The sequence below is a fragment of the Rutilus rutilus genome (assembly GCF_951802725.1).
Source record: "Rutilus rutilus genome assembly, chromosome: 6".
NCBI lineage: Eukaryota > Metazoa > Chordata > Actinopteri > Cypriniformes > Leuciscidae > Rutilus > Rutilus rutilus.
In genome coordinates, this window is record NC_140214.1 from 8,483,591 (window position 1) to 8,504,126 (window position 20,536).

General features: G+C 39.0%; 1 protein-coding gene across 1 annotated transcript in view; it reads right to left on the bottom strand.

The window, feature by feature from the left end:
- Positions 1-18,194, bottom strand: part of ephb1 (EPH receptor B1) — a 262,917-nt gene extending 244,723 nt beyond the window's left edge. Inside the window, exon 1 of the mRNA XM_084411790.1 lies at positions 18,009-18,194. Coding sequence (XP_084267916.1) covers positions 18,009-18,078 — 70 coding nt within the window. The 5' untranslated portion in view covers positions 18,079-18,194. The remainder of the gene's footprint in view (positions 1-18,008) is intronic.
- Between the last annotated feature and the right edge of the window lie 2,342 nt (positions 18,195-20,536).

Sequence of the window (20,536 nt, forward strand, 5' to 3'; positions counted from 1 at the left end):
AATGGTGTTTAAGAAATAGTTTGGCATTGCAGCAACAATTTATGGGGGGAAAACACTAGGATTTAATTACATGATATTTAATTCATTTTAATTACAATACGTGTCAATTGATGAATCAAAATAAATCACAATTAATTGCATATATTTGCATTATGTTTAATGAAACTTCACTAAATTAATGCTTTAAATGTATGATAAATGCTACAAATAACAAGGACATCAACCATTTAGAGTACACAGTCTGTGTGTTTATCTTAGACACTAATCCTGAACATGGATCCTCTGAGCTTATGACATTCAGCTTAGCAACATAAAAGTGTGTGTGATAGACAGCAGGATATTACAGCTGTCACTCAGACCAGAGGGCGTCTCTTTTGAGGCCGGCGTTTCCCTGGTTTACTGTTTCAGAGAGAAATTTGTGTTTCTGTTGCTTAAAGCTACAATATGTACGATATTTGTAATTAAATATCCAAAAATCACTTGCACAGTGTAGTGTTTCCCCTACCATTATATAAGGGGGGCGCCAGTATAATAAGTAAATAAAACACGGAAGGGCATTTGACATTTTGTCTTGCATGAATGTTTTTGAGTTAGAGTGTTTTTGGGAGAATATTTCACACGCTGGCGTGCGCTAAAAGCACAGGTTGGGCTTCCCACTGATGCCTCAGTCGTGAAGTTTCTACTCGACAGGTAAAGGAAAGTAGGCTTGTATGAGCCATGCCAACAGCAACTTGTAAACAGAGCGTGCACGAGGAGAACTAGGCTCGTGCACACGTTTAATAGGCGTTCCCTCTCGGGAGCAGGCAGAGTGTTGCGCAAGTGCATTTTTTAAAAAGTGGAGAGGGTGCTTCTTTTCTAAAATTCGGGAAAATCCTCCGCTATACCTTTAACTTGAAATATCCGCGTTATCCCTGGTTTCGTACTGCCACAGTAACCATGGCGACAGACGTGGACATCTGCGTTACGTCTAGCGGCACGCTCACGCTGTTGTTGTTTCGTTCAAACATTATGGACCATGGCAAGCAGACTTTGGGACAAAAGAAGAACTAAAATGAGGATCAATATCAGCGTGGCGTTTTCGAGATGCCGAGAGCTCCACGTCCGTGACAAACTTCGACTTGACAGAGACGCCGCTCCTGCATGCACTTTATTAGACAGGTGAGCAAATGTACATAAAACTAATCAATGTTATATATAGCTCAACATGATGAATTGTTAGAATATGATCAGTATGTTATTCTAATGTTGATCTAGCTTACTGCTAGTCTCATACAGACAAACTAACACATAGAATAACATTATAACTCTCAACACACTCACATGCAGTTTAGTGTGATAGTGTAGACCAAGTGAAACAACGCTGTGTTACCTCACAAGTTCATTCGTCTAATAAACTGACCTGTGCAAGTAGGAATTCAGCACTTGCAAGTAGTTCGGTAGAATGAAATGTCCTTATTCCTCTGCGGGACTCGCGTGTGGAGCTGATATCTGTCTCTCATTAGCAATCGCGCCCTGCTTCATACCACAGTCATGTTAAAAACATCAATGTATTCACTCATCCATAAACATTATTAGATCCTTCGGTATGACGACAAGTTCCATAATTCCGCTTATGCGTCATCAACCTACGCCTTTGTTAATGTAAGAGGTTAGCGACCCTTAGCGGTGAAAAAATATATACATATTGTAGCTTTAATACACCACACATTTCAGCTGCAAGTCATTTTTAGTGACTTCAAGGAGGACCACAGACAGTGAGGAACCGATCAACATAAACATGAATCTAGCTTGTTTACACATAGACCGAAAGCCAGACCACTATTTTTAGCCCATTTTATCACAAAACCTCAAAAGCCTCACAGATCTATTTGGATTAAAAAAAAAAAATTGGCATGTGACTCCAGAACTGTCTGGTTACTGAGACTGAGAAAGAGCCTAAAGAAAAACCTAAGAGCTCACCTAAGAGATTCATTTACACATTAAAGAAGAAAAAACTAGGGCAAGCTATTTTCAGAGCTCAACCTTTCCACGACTCCACGAGGTAAAACAGGTGTTGCTGTGATGCATGGGAGGCCAGGTATCTGGGTTGAAAGCCAGTGGGAGACCCAGGGCTCAGATACAGTCACAGCTAACAAGACACTGGATGAAATGTCCAGCAGCCAGAAACAGTCTTAAGCAATAACAGCTTCCAGTCTTAGAAATAGAGGCTCCAATTAAAAGCAAGAACGAGTTTACAACCTGATGCAATACAAGAACAGTCTTAAAGTGATAGTTCACCCAAAAATGTAAATTCTGTCATCATTTACTCACTCTCAAGTTGTTCCAAACCTGTATGAGCGTCTTTCTTCTGCTGAACACAAAAGAAGATATTTTGAAGAATGTCGGTAACCAAACAATTGATGGACCCCATTAATTTCCATAGAATTTTGGATGGAGTCAACCCATATTCTTCAAAATATCTTCTTTTGTGTTCAGCAGAAGAATGAAACTGTTTAGGTGAACTATCCCTTTAAGAACAAGGAACTTTTACAGATTAAAGGCTGGAAAACACAACTTTTGCTCAGATTTTTACCTCGATTTGCAGTGAAGATGAGTCAACAAGAGTTGCCGAAAGCCTGTGCTAAACCTACAGATTAGATTTGGGCAATCGGAGTTGACAAATTTCACACACAAAAAAAACAACAAAGAAAAATTCACACTGTATGATCGGCACAGACTCAGATTATTATTCCATCCAATCGGAGGATATCTCAAACATGTTTGATATTTTGAGCCGATATTAGAACACATATCGAAGTGTATGACGTGTTGCAAATGAAACTGAAGCTGTATATCCACCAGTGTTGCAATAAAATACAATACAAAAGTAAATGATCCTGAACACGCATAACAGTGGCCTCAATATTTGACCTATCAGCACAGATAAAACAACTGCACCACTCACATCTAACGTTGTAATCTGTAGCGTCCATACTGACTTTTGTTTTTTGTTCGTTTTTTATTAGGTAATTTGATGCTGGTAGTGATTTTTTCCATGAGCAAACACCGCTCACATTTTCTCCATAAAACATAAAAATCTAGCTTCAAATGTCAGGAGAGAAGAAAAATAAACCCAAAAAAAAAAAAAAAAAAATACAAATCAAGGAGAGAGAGAGAGAGCGCAAAAGAGAAGAGAACAACTCCAGAAACTCTCTGAGAGACTGGGCTGCATCTGATATTTATGTGGAGATAGTGTGAACGTCTTGCTGCTTGGACACACCAGTGGGGCTGACCCCCCCGCTCCAACACCCCATTAATTTACCTCGCCAACGTTGCACATCGCCATGGGAACCTCATTACCACACTCCCGCACTCTCCAGTCAGCGCCTTTGCTGAGCAGATTCAGTAGCTTTTCAGGAAACAGAGGATGAAAAAAAATATAGAGAGAGAGAGAGAGAGAGAGAGAGAGAGAGAGAGAGAGAGAGAGAGAGAGAGAGAGACTGGCATGAGCGAAATCAGCCTTCACCTCCAGTGTAGAGGGAGTTGGAGAATAACAACGAGTGAAGCTCAGATCAAAAGACAGCAGTTTTAATAACTTTCAGCCGAGAGGACGGACATGGCAACAGCTTGGGGAAAAAAAAGGAGGAATATAAGAGGATGCGAGATACAGATAATGATCTGAGCGAACGCTGGCCCCATTAGACTGCGAGACGGTTTGTGTGTGTGTCCACCTGTCTGTGGACGTCAGGCAGCCACCGCTGTGCCGCTTGTTAGAACATGGAAGTTTGTGTCTCAGGGGAAGTACTTGAGCCGGAGGTGGAATTTCTCAGACATCTTTCGCTCTTGTTCTCCATCCTTCATTTCTGTCTCACCCCATCTCCTGCCGTGACACTTTCATATTCAGATAAGCCAGGAACAATGGCGCACATGCCTGATTGAAGCATCGCGCACATACGCCTCATCACACCGCCTTGTTAGACCGACCAGGGAGGCAGACGAGACAAAGGGACCAACGTCCCACTGTGGGAAATTATCTCAGAGTTTGAATCAATGCAGCAGGAATGGCTGCTGGGGATCTTGCTTTTCGCTTAAGGCAACGGCTGACTGTCACCACTGCATCATTCTGTTTATTAGAGTGATGACATTTAAACAATTTGGATATTTGTTTATTTTAGATAACTGATCCTATCTTCAACCTCTTTTTCACTTCCCAACAGAGACAGTTGTTTTTTTGCACTAGCGCAATAAACACACGCACTGCAAATGACAATCAAATGAAAAACAATGGAGAGCAATGGAGAAATATTAAACTATTGATTTAAAGATATACTAAAGCGATTTATTTTACATTTGTGCAAAAATGGCTAAAATTACTAAAATAAAACTAAAAAGTAATATTAAAAATTAAGATTACTGTAAATAAATTACTAAAATTAAAATAAAAAATAAAAGCTAATATTAATAAATACTATATATATATATATATATATATATATATATAGTATTTATTAATATTAGCTTTTATTTTTTATTTTAATTACTAAAATACTAAAATGACATAGAATAGAATAGAATAGAATAGAATAGAATAGAATAGAATAGAATAGAATAGAATAGAATAGAATAGAATAGAATAGAATCCAACATAAAGAAAATCAAGCAACTGGCAAACTGTCCACTCACATTTATTTTTTATCACGTTGCACCTGAAGATTTAATTAATTCCTCTGCTAATTCCATCTCATTTTCCCCAAAGTCTGTTTAGCAGTGACTCCCTCCTTTTAACGAACATTTTTTAACGAGTGAACGACTGCAATTGTCCAGATAATCCATGCAAACAGATTCTGTTTAACAACTGTGACCACTTTTAGATGCACACTGTTGCTTTGGCTCCTGTTTGGCTGAAGCAGGATACTAACCTGACTTTATGGTCACTCACCGACCACCCACTCGCCGCATAGAAACTACTGCTGTAAAAGTGAACAGATTTGTGTCTAGATACGAGCGAGAGTGCCAATGGGCATGAAATCCACAGCCCCCGGAGATGATACAAGATCAGCGTCATAAAAGCCCAGATGGCTGATAGCCTGTGGCAGACCTGCAGGACTATAGATGGCCATTCCACTATGGCCAATTATAGCAATCGCAACGTCTCCCAGGAAAAATGAATGGCTCGGAGCAGGCAAAGCTGAAAAATGGTGTGTCTGCATGTGGGTTTGTTTCTAAACAACTTAAACTGACTGTTTGAAAAATAGGAGGAGTACCATACACCAATGCATCAAAAGATGAATGCATAGCAAACGGCCTCAAAGTGTATTCCGTAAATTACTAGAATGATCTTGATCTGTGTGGTGGATCTCCACGATCCCCAACTAGACTGTATGATCTTCTGGCTAGCTTTGTTCTTGTTGTTTTTTGATTTATTATCAGGCTTGCAGGAAGTTGAATAATTAATGTCATTGAGTCGCTGGTTCCTGCATAGCGAATCAAAATCCCCCTATTAGGGAACCTCCTCTTAAAGTTAAACTGTCATTTTTATACATATATTGTGTGTGTGTGTGTGTGTGTGTGTGTGTGTGTGTGTGTGTGTGTGTGTGTGTGTGTGTGTGTGTGTGTGTGTGTGTGTGTGTGTGTGTGTGTGTGTGTGTGTGTGTGTGTGTGTATATATGTGTATGTGTATATACATGAATACTGAATGAATATATATAGTTGTGAGTTGTGCAGCTTAATATTTTTTGGGAAAATGGGATACTTTGATAATTAGAAAGTTTAAAAAATAGCATTTATTTAAAATGCAAATCTCTTTTTTTTCCCTTTTTTTTTTTTTTTTTAGTTCAACAACTACATAGTTTAAGTCTGTTAAATTTCCAACTTTTGCATTTCCAAAATTACCAGATTTTTACAGGTAAAGTGAGCAAGCCTATCTTTATCTCTTTCTATGAAATTATAAATCCAACCTAGAAGCATTCCCGTCAGTCAGTTTGTAATCAAAAAAAGCTCATGCAGGCAATAGAATCAAGGTGTTGGGTCGACCACATGGGCAAAAGCTGCTAATTAATCTGCTATAATGATGAGGCAGCAGCCGCTCTGGCTGGAAGCCATGCTCACCTCTATAGCACACCGCAGTCCAGACACCCCCAATCTGGCAACCTGCTGTATTTAGGGCCAAGTCGCCTATTTCCCATCACCCTGCATGCCTAGAAATCAATACTTAATTACCTTCAAGCCCTCCCTTTTCAGAAACACACACACACACACACACTCTGGCCGGAATAGAAAACTCAACGCATAAAGGAAGCTATAACACAAAAACACATACAGAAGAATAAAGCCGCCTCACAACCATCCATTTGAACATTCAGGATCTCTTTGCCTCGTTTTCTTTTTCTTCTTTTTTTCAACTCTTTCATCCTTTCCTGCACGGCCGTTTTCTGCCTAAGCTGGAGATTACATTTATGGCAAGAGCACAGTGAAATATGGGTTTGTGATGATTCTGCATAGGCAAAGAGGTCATAACTCAGTCGTAATGAGAGAGAAAGAGAGCAAGAGGAGGCCCAATCAACTGCACTGCCTCTGCATTGCCTCTTCACACATCAGAGATATTACCCTGATAGCCACAGTAAAAATAACACCTGACAAACTGCTTTTTGATGAAATATTAATGATCTAATAACATTAGTCAGCCCTCCCGCTGACCCGAACCTTGATTTTCTGAGGTGAGCTGATTGCGTGTGGTGAGCAGTTTAAAATCAGTGAAGCTGAGGCGGAAACGTCATGTTCAGTCACAAGGTACTGGTGATACATGATGCAGAAAACACTGTGTCATGTACAGGATGTTGAATTCCCCACGCTAATGATGTTTTTTTGTTTTTTTTTCTCTCATTAAAGTGGAAGCACTATGTTTATAAGGATTTAAATGAATCCTGAAGGCCCGTTCACACCAATAACTGCAAAGATAGCTATAAAGATAACTATATTAGCATCCATACCAGCGGACGATGTCATTCTGCTTATTCGAAGTGCGTGCTTGTCTGTCACTTGAAAGGCTCGAACTTGTTACAGCAGGATGGATTCTGATTGTCTGTCAATGTTTTTATCATTCACTAGCTGGAAAAAACGGTATAGTTTCTCTGTGCAGTTCTCATAGCTGTGGTGTGAACATTGCTATTCTGTAATATTGAGAATGATTTATAATTTTCACCTGGTGGACAATAAAACGGGTGGAAAATCCCATCTAAACTGAAGGAGCGAATCAAGCTTGAAACCTTGTGTTACTACACATTTACATGTTGTTCAATGCATGCAACTTACAAATAGGGAAGACAACAAGCTATTAAAATCACCAAACAACCACCCAGAAAACCTTAGCAACCAAATACCAACACCTAAGAATATTAAAATTATGTCCGATACAAATAAAATATTTATTTAAAATAAAAGAGAAAAAAAGTTTTAAATGCTACAAGTGAATTTAGGCATTACAACATAAAAATGTACAGTATTAAAAAAAAGAGAGATTTGGTCATTAGATTACATTTGACAATGTTATTAAATAGTTGTTTTTAAAGATTACCTTTGCATTGGATGATGGTAAACTTAATGTAAAAAATAATGAGAACGCACAATTAAATATCCAATATTGACAGATACTAATAAATTAAAATGTCTAATATCTGCTGATAATTATGATACAGTACTGGTATTGTACATCCCTATAGAGTGCAACAGTCGGTTTCCGGAAATAAAAATTGCATTCATTTTCTCAACAGGGAAATTACACCAATCAGAGAGTTGAAAAAAAACAAGCAGCAAATTCTTTTGTTAGCTCCGCCCACTCACATGAAGCACTGCGAATTGCATAATCTAGTTGATCTCTCTACACTCTCAAAATACTTAAATATTTGTATATTTTGCAATAAACTTAAAATAAAGGCTATTGTTTTTATATAATCAACATGTGTAGGCTAAATGAGTAGTTTTATGATTCTCCATCATTTTTAATTAGATTATGCTGTTCACAATGCTTCGTGGGATTGTAGTTCTTTCCCTTACGAAAGCCGTTAAGTACACAGTCTTGTACCTTTGTATTTTCGTCTGATTTTCAAATACTTTTTGCTTCAAATCAAAGTTTGCAATGTTACGATTCACCTCGTGGCTGATTGGCTTGGTTCGTGGCTTATAAATCTATAACAAAGACTTTTTTTTAAATCCCTATTGGGAAAAAATACTTCTGGAACCAGCGCCGCTGAAAAAGGGGCGGGTGCTACCGCACTCTTATTGGCAACCACATACCAAAACCCTAGCAACCAAACACAACACCCTAGCAACCAGACACCAAAGCCCTGACACTAGCATCATGCTATCACGTAAATGCCAATTGATTTTCTTCAGAAAAAAAATTCTCTTATTTTTTGCTCTTTCATAGAATAGTATAAAAAGAGGACAGAAAATGACGTTGCAAGCTGGACTTGAACTTGCAGTGTGAGCGCTAAATATGTGCATAAAAATAAACTGACTTGAGACCGTGATGACACAAACTCAAAATGCGGCATCAAGTTACTGGTAATATTCTGGACCAAAAGCTTGTTTTTGCTTCAATAACAACCATAAAAAGAATATGTTAACAGCTCAATGGCTGAAAAAGTTTCTGGGAGAGTGACTGAGAACTCTAAAATCAACCCAGCAGCCCCTTCATCTCTCTCCACCCCAGTGTTCCTGTGCCTCATGGACTAATCCAGGGGCTCGAGAGGTGAAATTAAACCATTATGGCATAGCACTGGAAGCAGCTTTCATTAAGAGAGTAATAAATGAGCTGCTTTGTTTCTCAGGCTCCTTAAACTCAAGCCCGTCTTTCATAGATCCAGATCTTTACAGCCTCTCCGTCTGCAACCCAAACACAGACATGGACTCGGGTTTCACCTCTGTTTGGAGAGGCGGAAAGTGGGGGGTAGCAAATGAAAAGACGACTGGAAAAAAAAGACCAACAAACTGAACAACTGCATCGATTTAACCGACTATACAGCGGGAGAGGGAGAGTGAACAGAACCAATTATTGGCTGCGCTCTGGGCAGGAAGCAGAACTCTCTGTTGCTGCCTGTGCCGCCTCAAGTTTTAATTAAAACGCCTCTTTCCTTTCAAAAAAATGACAGTGCGGGGAAAGAAAGAAGACAATGAGAAAAAACAGTCCCAGTCAAAACAGACCCCACGACGACAACAGGCTTTTGTGAGGTGCTGGGGGAAGTTTGGGAGTTTAAAGTAATAAAGTAATAGTTAAATTCAGTCATCATTTACTCTCCCTCATGGTGTCCCAAACCTTGATGCAGGGCACATAATGATGGCTTCTCACATTCTACAACCATTCATTGTAGTTGTAGAGTAAATATGCCACCAAGCTATCTACAGTACATTTACTCATTTTGCAGATGCTTCTGTCCAAAGCAACTTACGAAGGCAACAATGATTTATATAGAGAAAGTGTTATCCGAAGCAAACACCAGCTGATCTGTGATAGTCTTGAAGCATCAATTAGAATAGGTTGAAAAATCATAAACAAATCAGTAAACGTTTTACACCATATGGCATCATCTCCCAGACAAAGTAGAGCCGCCGCTGTAAAATCTCCAGCTAGTATTATACATAAAAACACACTACCATTCAAAAGGTTTGCAGTCAGTAAGGCAGGACTTGAGCTTAACTTTTTTGCTCACCAGCCACTGTGGCTGCATCAAGTTACTAGCCACTCAGCATTTTCACTGGCCACAATTTTGACATCATTACCATAGGGAAATATTGCCATTGAGATATTTTTAATATTATCTCATAATTTGGCAGCCGGTATATTAGGCTGCTGTCACTTTAAGACCTGACGCATGGACCCATTACACTGTTTTATATAGCCAATATACTTGTCTTTATCCCTCGCCGAAATTCACGCCCTGTAACACCAACAATATTCATCCAGAGCAAATGAAAAGAGTGAGTAAAAGGACGCTGGTTTGTGTGTCAATTTGTTGGCGGGAGAGGTTAAAGAGCGAGAACGCGCAGCTGGTATTGTGTAACCTGCGGAGGAGTTTCAGATATTTCAGAATTGATATCGAAAAATTCATATTTTTGACTACTCTACATTGCACTTAGTTTATTATTTCAGATGCCTTTTTAAAAGACTACAGTTGAAAAAATGTATGTTAAATAAAACGTGGCTAGGAGTGCACGCCACCACTGAAATCCACCGGCATTTGGTGGGTTGGCGGGTGTTAAAGGGATAGTTCAGCCAAAAATGAAAATTAGCCCATGCTTTACTCAACCTGAAGCCATCCTAGGTATATGACATTCTTCTTTCAGACAAATACAATCGGAGTTAAATTTAAAAATGTCCTGGCTATATATGTCCTGAAGTCAGTGGGTATATTTTTTTGGAAGTCCATTAAAAAGTGCATCAATCCGTGATAAAAATTCTCGAAGCGGCTCTGCGGGGGTTAATAAAGGCCTTCTGAAGCGAAGCGATGAGTTTGTGTAAGAACAATTTCCATATTTAAAACTTTATCGACTAAAATAACAAGCTTACGGCAGACGGCCGTACGCAAGTCGACCTACGGCAAAAGCGCATCAATCATTTTTTGGGTGAACTATCCCTTTAAGTAGGCCTGAAGCTTGGCCTTAACAACCTTTGGAAACATACCACAATAATCAATTCACCCTGCCACAATCTCTCCTCCGGACACACTGGGGAGGATCCCATATCTGCTGACGGGGCCACTTTCCCCATACGCCATTTGACCAGTCTCACACAGAGAATGAGGAAGAGAAAGAGAAAGAGAAAAAAAATGGTGTTCTAGCTCTTTCTGCTGATTGCACTTACATATATTCACTCTGCCCCCAACCAGGTGACTTTTAAATCATCCGATAAAATGTTTTTTGGAGGGTGGGGGTGGTATTGTGTGACGCAGAGCCATAAATCCAAATAGACAGCGCAGCACTTTCAGAGGGGACTGATTTTTATGGCTATTTTAAAGTCTAAACTCATGGTTCAGTGCGATAGAGTTGCACTGCTTTCCAGCTGTTTATTACAGTTCTTTAGCCCAACTTCTAAATGGATAACCTGATAATTGACACAAGATAATTATCTCCTAAGAACACAAACACGTCAATTATTGCATTAGATAACATTATCAAACCAAGTAGAATATTTTCTCATAACCAACTTAATTCTTCTTAGACATGTTCGCAGTTACCTTTAATCAGCCGGTCCGAATGTGATTTTTGGGGACGTTCGCCATTCATCACAGTTCTAAATGTGTACAAACACTTGCCCGTTTGGTTTAACGAGGCCATTTCAGACCTCATTTGCCAATCTAGTGATGCTGAAAAAGCCACAGAGCGTGAAGTGAGACAGGAAAATCAGAAACCCATAAAAGACATGAAACCAGCAGGGCTTTGAGGTCTGCCTGTCCCACTGTGATGCCACACACCAACACACAAACACACACCCCATCCACCATCTGGCTGCCGTGTCTGGAGAATCCAGAGAGAGATCTCGAAGGACCGAAGATGGTCTCGGTGAGCTGCATCACCCAGATGCCCTGAAGCAATTTATCAGGGTCCAAAACTGCAGCAGGAAGAGTGTGTGAGCACAAATACATAGATCGAAACACCTGGATACTTCAATCTGATTTATGACAACCCAAACTACCCTGTTAGCTGGTCACCAGTATATGCTGTGTTTTGGATGCTGGTGTCACATCTTAACCAATAAAACTTCTTTGATTAACTAGCTTCATAGTAATGCTGAAACACAAGCTAAACTGGCACTATAATAGAGCTGTCACGATATCATGGCCTAAAGAACTCACAACAATAATGATATTATCACAATATCTAAAGTAAAAAAAAAAAAAAAAAAGAATGCTATTCATATTTAGGCTAACTCTATTTGTGTGTTTTCATTCCAAAAAATAAATGAATAAATCTCACTCAAAAGTTGCATTTTATGACTAATGTCAAGGTGCAATACTGCCACCTACTATGCTGGAGAGTCAACCAGATAGCTACTGCTGGCACTTATTTAAGATATTATTATATGTGTGGTATTAACAAAATCAATATCAATATCAATATCTCACATCGATCAGTTATCATCGATACCAGTATTTTGCAACACCCCTACACCAAACCATCACTAGCTTGCAAAACCCAACCTGGGAACAACGTTATTCATCTAGGCTACTTCACATCAAGCCAGCATCAACCAGCTGGATCAGCACTAACCAGCATAATCCAACCTGCACCATCATTAATGCTCATCTTAACTAGCAATAAACAGTATAAACCAGCCTGAATCTACATGAATTTTCAGCTAAAATCTAACGCAAAACTTAATTAACCTACACAGGACCATCACTATCCAACATGTAACTACCAAGATCAACACCAAAACAGCACAAAACTGCCTAGAACAGCACTGACCAGCATAATCCAACCTAGAAAGTCAAATGACAAATGACACACGTAATGAAAAGCAAACAGCTGTAGGCCTATTTCATTTAAAAATCATCAGGTCAGCACATCCATAAAACCATGGCGGCCCATTGGCCCTCACATTAATATTTAATAGAGATTTAAATCTGTTCCTTCAGTCTTTTTGAGAAGGATTTCGACAAAAGGTGGGGGGGCTCTTATCTCTTTCCATCACCTTTCTGAGCAAGCATTCATTTAGAGCGATCTCATTTGCAGGTGCATTAGTGCTTTTCGCTCGCTGCTCTCTGAGTCTCAGACACTGCTGACAGCGATATGGAAGATAGAGGAAACATGTAAACGTCCTTTAACCCCTCTGTGCACAAAGATGACTCAGTCTTTTAATGATGAAGAGGTTCATAATCAACCGTACAAGAACAACTTCTCTCCCCCTTAGCGTCTGTGTGTGCGCGCAGTATTGCTGCTTTTGCTTTAACCATATGGCTGTCTAAAATACTTGATTCTGATTGGTCATTGGCAGCATTCTGAAAGAAGATCACATCACATCACATGTATTTGCATGATGACTACTAAACTGAATTGTGTCTATAATTTTGAAGCAAATCAATATTGATCAATATTTCACACAAATGAATGTGTTACTTTAGAAAGTAGCAGAGTAATAACTGAGATGTTATTACAGTCAGCTGGTCAGGCACCATTGTAAAATAAGAGATGGATAGATGGAAGAAAAAGAACATGGTCATCCTAAATCTCAGCCAGCATGGCACAGCAAGAGAGGGATAAGATGAATTTGCATGCCATGGACAACTAGAAAAAAAGAGAAAGGGAAATAGGAAAAGTGTGGTCAGCATCTGTAGCTCATTATTCACATCAGCTGCAGTAATTTCCAACACACAGATCTGTCCACCCTTAAATAAATTATGGGCACATTGTGTGCATTTAGTCGACTCCATGATAGAGATTGATTGGAGAGAAAGCATGAATAAATCTTCACACAGACAAAAAACACACACACATAAATGTCTGCATGCATTGTAACTAGGGTTGTCAGTAGATTTATTCTAAATTAATCAAACTATCAATCAAATCATTTCGATAAAAATTGTTTATATATATATATATGAACCTGTAATAATACTAATAATAACATTTTAATATATAATAATATATTGATGTAATTTTTACACTATAATAAAATTTTTTATATATTATAATAAAAAATATTATAATAAGGCCTGGTTTCACAAACAAAGCTTAGATTAAGCCAGGAGTGGGTCTTAGTTCAATTAGGACATTTAATAGCTTTTATAAACGTGCCTTAGAAAAAACAAGTAATAAAAACTCAGTGAGTGTTTTAGCGCAATTTTCTCACGTCATGGGATCACAACACTCAAAATTCAATTTTTGAAGCATAAAGGAAAGATTTTTGATCAAATCTTTTTTTCTAATATTATTGTAAATTTTAGAAGCTATCGATTGCAATTAGTTTCAACTCGATAGCTATTATGGTTGCCGAGAAATTAGCAAAAAACGGATTTTTTTCTGGAATTTCCAGGAAATCCAAAATCTTTTCCTGGATTTTTTTTTGTGCGTTCCCGAGATTAGACCTTCCTTAACATAATGCCGAAAACCCGAAGTCTCTAGGTGGTCTGGTTGAGGAGTAGATAGAAGTGCAAGATTGGTGCGCACAGACAGAACAGAAATCATGAGTTAACAATCGCAATTTTGTCCGGTGGAAAATTGCGCTAAAAACTAAAAAAAAAACATTACTTGATGAGCATCATGAGACAAAACAATGGCACTGACATATTTTAAAAGATGCCAGTGCAAGTTGCATTCAGTTAAAACAGCTCAAACATGCATTTTATCTGGGAAACTGGTGGGAAACTACATAAATTTCCTTACACATATATCATTTAAATAAATATAATCACAGTGGAATAATCATTTACTGACTATGTGACAGGTGATTTGAGGTCAAGCGTAGTACCAATCTCATGGTAGTACCATCTCCCTGCAATGTGTGTGGATAAACTTCACTGGGTTCCTTTGTCTCTGACAGAACAACGGTCAAGCGTTGGCTCAGTCCGAGGTGAAGTCATTTGATAAAAACTCTCTCTCACTGCAGCAGTTACGGAGGACAGAACGTGTGACTTCAGATCAGGCTTGTTTATTTGGGCCAGTGACGTTGGAACAAGGACTTCAGCGATGCACTTCACTCTCAGACCTCTTTAAATGGTGAGGGCTTGAGCGATGGTTTGGATGTCTGAGAATGTGTGTGTGTGTGTGTGTTAGGAGTCTAGAGTGCTTATAACCTAGGCTATTTGATGTTGCCACTGAGAGAAAAATGTCAAAATGACAGCCCAATCGAACCTGCACTTAAAATCCTGACTGAGCACTTAAATCCTCCTAAACGCACATGAACGGCAAACAGATAAGAAAGCACACTTAAAGGGATACTCCACTTTAAAATGAAAATTCTGTCATCATATAGTCATCTTTCAAATTCTGTCATCTTTCTTCTGCTGAACAGAAAGGAAGATATTTAGAAGAATGTCAGTAACCAGACAGTTTCTGGTCTCATTGACTTCCATAGTAGGAAAAAATATATACTATGGAAGTCAATGAGACCAGAAACTGTCTGGTTACTGATATTCTTCTAAATATCTTCCTTTCTGTTCAGCAGAAGAAAGAAATTCATAAAGGACTGAAACAACATGAGGGTGAGTATATGATGACAGAATTTTCATTTTAAAGTGGAGTATCCCTTTAAGTAAAGATGATCATGGCGTTCTTCAAAATACAGCAGATTTTTATAACCTGCATCAATCTCTAATCAACTCAACTGAAAATGTAAAACGTCGTTGATGATCCACACATCATCTTCTATTAAGTCAACATGAATCACACCCCGGTTTACTATTGTAAATTATGTGACGCATTTATTAGCAAAACATTAAAAAAAAAATATATATATATATATAAACCAGATTAGATTAGGAACTGATTGGATTGCACAAACACGAGCGTTTCGTCTCAACACTGAGCCGTATGTTTTTGGAGGTGACGAGTAAAAACAAGCACTTCGTGATTTCAAATGAAATTGTTTCATTTTTCACATTCTGATAAAAGATTAAGAAGCAAATAAAGCACAGATGAATCATGAACAATAAGACCTAAAGCAAGAAAATCATGGGGTCAGTTTAGATTTCATTTTGACTTTAAATGAAGACCAGACCAGAAGTTACAAAGACTGTGTATTGGCTAACAGAATATTAATAAATAATAATTTTAAAAACAATATAATTATGGCCATCGCCTTCTAACATTACCTGATTTACACATTATAGTGTTTCAAAATTGCAAAGGCATGTCCGCATTCATAATTCATCAGGTTTATGGCGTTATTATTAGGCCCTGCTGGTGAACTGTGCTCACTGACGCATTAGAAACGTGTCAAAACGGAGTCACTCCACTTTCCACAAACCCAGATGGTCCCCCAGACCCTCATCTTCCACTCTCACACACACACACACACACAATTTGCTTTTTGTCTCCCTCCCCCATCTCTTTCATTCGCTCTCTCCGCTCTCTCATCCGACGCGCACATGGCTTTGACACATTGTTTGTGGTCATCGGGCTGGTTTGGCAATTAGTAGCCATAATCTGATCTGACTGATATAGGCTCAAGGAGAGTATAATACACACAAATCTACCACAGCAAACACACTTTAAACCACAAAGGCCAATTGCCTTTCAATTAACCACTATAAGAAGGGATCACTAACCCCGTTCCCTCCATCTGTCGCCTTCAAACACATTTCAACCTGGGGGGGGGGGGGGGGGGGGACACTCTCAAAGTGAATTTCAACAACACTTTTGTCTGTTCTGAATGTCTGAAAAGTAAATCAGACACATTAGAGCTTGCACAGACATCATTTAGTGCTGATTGGCTTGACTGGCTTGTGATGCAAAAAAAAAAAGCATGCACGCTTAGGCAAAGCGAGTTACCGAGCAGCAGAGGGTTTGAATAGTGTCTGAATTGTGAACTACACACAGACTTGAGCAATACCTGTACGAGTGTTTTCAGACAGAAGGACAGGCAAACAGGTTGTGTGATGGATGGAATTGGATAGGCAGTGGAGATGGAAACAAATAGAGAATCCCTTCATGTTGGCTGTGTGTTCATTACTGATCTGGAGACCAATCTCACGACACACACACACACACAGCATGCCGAACTGAACGTCTGATTTCTGGCGCGGCTGCAACAACCAGTCAACCACCATCTGTCAAATGCCAGACAAGGAGGGAGATTTTTTTTCTTCTCCCTTTCTCATTTTTACGGTGTTTCTGCTTGATTTTCAGAATAAATCATTGACGTGACCTGAATACAACACAACACTGGTCTTCATCTGTGGTTTGTATTCACAGAATTTAAATGTCCCTGAACAGGACACGTATGTCTAAATACATATAGCCAGATATGTATACTCATTCAATATGGGTTTGTCAATTAAATAGTTCACCTGAAAAAGAAAATGATCTATGTAGTTATGTATTTACCCTCGTGCCATTCCAAACCTGTCTAGCTTTCTTTCTTCAGTCAGTGGAACACAAAAGGAGACGTGAGGCAGAATGATAGTCAACATCCACTTTCATTGTGTGGAAGAAAGACTGAGACTGTCAGTCTCTAACATTCTTCTTAACATCTCCTTTTGTGCCCCATAGAAGAAAGCAAGTCATGCAGATTTCTGACGACGTAAATAGAGTAAATGACAGAATGAACTATCCTGAATGTGTGGTTATATTCTTTTCGCTTGCTTTTTAAATGTATCTAAGATTAAAGTGCATTATAAAAAGTCAGTTGATTCATTTTTACAGCCCAAAATCACACCAAACCAAATGGTACTTTTCCAAAAAATAGTTTTTTTTTTTTTTTTACCTCCAAGAAAACATTTAAATAGCCAAGAAAAATAACAAAAATTACATGTCTAAGCCTTACAGATGATACAGCACATTGCATCTTCAGTACACGTCCTAAGGTAACCAAATATCCTTTACGTTTACCCACACACTAGTATGTGGCCGGTAGACGATTCTGAACCAGCAACAAACCGGCTAGTCATAACAGCTTCCCTTGGTCATAACTGGACATTAGCAAGTCCAAGGTGGTCATTAACTGTTTTTTAGCTGGTCCAGAGCAGGTTAAGGAATAATGTTTTCTGGTTGCTCATACATTGACCTGCTATAAAACAGCTATAATGTTCTTTACCACAGTTACCATGTTAAAATCCAGCAGGGTTTTAAGTAATCCAACCAGTTTCATTCATTCCTCAACATTCAGCACCACGACCATCCCGCTTCTGTGGAACCGCCACAGAAACTCCTTCTCAACTGCGTTGGAAGCCATAAAAATATGTTTCCATACTCAACTTAGTCCTCACGAATAAAGTCCAGCGCAATTTCCTGCTACGAGACATTTACCTGTCAAACCTGGAGCGCGACACACTCCACGGAGCGCGTCAAAAAGAGACAAACATCCACATATTTACCTTCCATCGCGAAAACGGCCGTTACAGCACACAAAGTCGTTATTAATCCCACAGTCATGGTAAAAGGCATTGGCCGCTGCCGCGGTGTCCACTTGATTTGGGAAAACCGGACGGCGTGGCGTGCGCGTAAAATCCGTCACTTGTCACGAAGGGTGATATTCCAGCGAGCGGCGTGGAGTCACATCGCAGGCAGTAGTAAAAGAGTGAGTGAGTGGATGCTGCCACGGACGCTGAGCGCCGAGACGAGAGCTTGGGAGACAACGGACCCCCCTCCCAAAAAAAACCCCTTTAAAACGGATGGACCAATCAGACACTGCAAACCGAAACCCACCAACCAATCACAGACATTCTCTCCTTTCAGCACGCATTGTTATTCAAAACAAAAACTTTTCAGTGATTCTCTATAAGGTGAGATACGTCTTCGGTTGGAAGGGAAATAGCGAACTCAGGTGGCCACAAGTGGAACTTCACAGTTCAGATTCAAAGGTGTAATCACTTCTCTCAAGTGCTTTTTTAATATTTTGTTGTCCTTTGGTGCCACCTAAATCGCAAAAGATTAAATTAGACGCTTCTCTAAATCAGTCTTTAAATAGCTATCATCCAACACTGTTGCTTTTAGATTTAAAAATCGTTTGCATGAAACCGAGTAGTAGGCGACTAACATAAAAACGTATTTATTTAAGGCAATATATAAAAACATTTTATATGTTATGTGTAATAATAATAAAGTTACATTTAAAACATAACGTACTGTACAAATAAATCTAGTTTTCTAGAAAGTTTTACAAATCCACACAGAACTATCTGGATGATGCTACTGTTGTAATGGACATTATAACAAAATTAAAAATGATCATGGGCCTATTCTTTTTACTGATCATAATTCATGGCTACATTTAGAGCAAGAATAAAGCATGTGTCCCTGGAATATAATTCAGGTCTAAACAGGTGAAAGGTATTTGTCTAAAGACAGATTTGGCTCTGGTTTGTGCCTCTTCTCTTATGACTGATGGTTTTAAAATAAGCATTTGACGTGAAACTTTATAAAAATGACACGGTCTGGGTTGTTCTTGCAACAGGTCTGTCAGGAGAAATAAATCAAATAGTTCCTTGTCTTTCTAATCATCTGGGCAAGCAGTAGTTGTAAATGATTTGAAAGCAATAGAAGTAGTAGGTCTGACATAAAACACAACGTCTTTCATCATCCTGCAAGACTCCAGCCCAAAGGGAGACAGCAAATTACGACTGAAGTAATCTGCAAAGTGAAAGTGGGGTTTAAGTAAAGGCAGACGATTGGAAGAGACATAGAAAGTGAGTCAGAGAGACCATGCCGTTGATACATTTAAGGGGAGGTTCTACAGGTGAACACATTCTCGCCTTTCCTTTCACTTTAATGGGATTAAAAGAAACTTTGAAGCAAATAAAAACAAGATTGTGACTTCACCTATCTAAGCTTCAAACATATAAAATATGAATAATAGTATTACATTTGCATATTATGTAACAAAATGTGCATATTTTTAAAATGATGTTGGCCCAACAGAAAATGTCACAATTCTTCTTCTTTTTTCATCTTCTGTTTGGTTTTAATATTAAGGCCAGATCAGTCAAAAGGTTATTTAGTGAAAAATGGCTAGAAAGATTCTAACAGATGCTCATGTAGAAGAGGATAAGGTAGGATGGATGGATGGATGGATGGATGGATGGATGGATGGATGGATGGATGGATGGATGGATGGATGGATGGATGGATGGATGGATGGATGGATGGATGGATGGATGGATGGATGGATGGATGGATGGATGGATGGATGGATGGATGGATGGATGGATGGATGGATGGATGGATGGATGGATGGATGGATGGATGGATGGATGGATGGATGGATGGATGGATAGATAGATAGATAGATAGATAGATAGATAGATAGATAGATAGATAGACTTAAAACTAAACAGTTAAAGCATTTAGACTTAAAACTTAACAGTTAAAGCAGATAGTATCACTGTTTTTAAGATAAGTTGAAAGCACAAATGTTAAAGTATTCATCAACATAAATCATCAACATACTGTAGTTTGGTTACTTCTCCTCTAGAGCTAGCCTAAAAGGAAAACAGAAAAATCAAAGCAAAACCAAAACACCAGCCAAGCTAATACACTCCTAACCAGTCACCAGCTTTACCCGGGTCAAATTCCTTCTGAAAGCAAGTGTATGCTTTCTATATGAACCATGTCCCCTTAATTAACTATGCGAAATGTTTTGCTGTTAATTGGAGCTCTATTCATTAGCACATTGAGCTTAATAAGCAGAGGATGTAAATGAGTTCGAGCTGGCTGTGCGCAGTGGGCCACTGCTGGGGAACCGCTGTTCTCAAGCACCGACTTTACAAGAAAGCGAGACAAGAACAAAACCGACCTGTCAGGTGAGCACCACACACACACAAATGTGTGCACCTTGAGGTTTGTGTGATGTACGCAGCCAGACGGGTGTGCATGTGCCTTTCCCAGTGCCAGCAGAGTTGTTCTG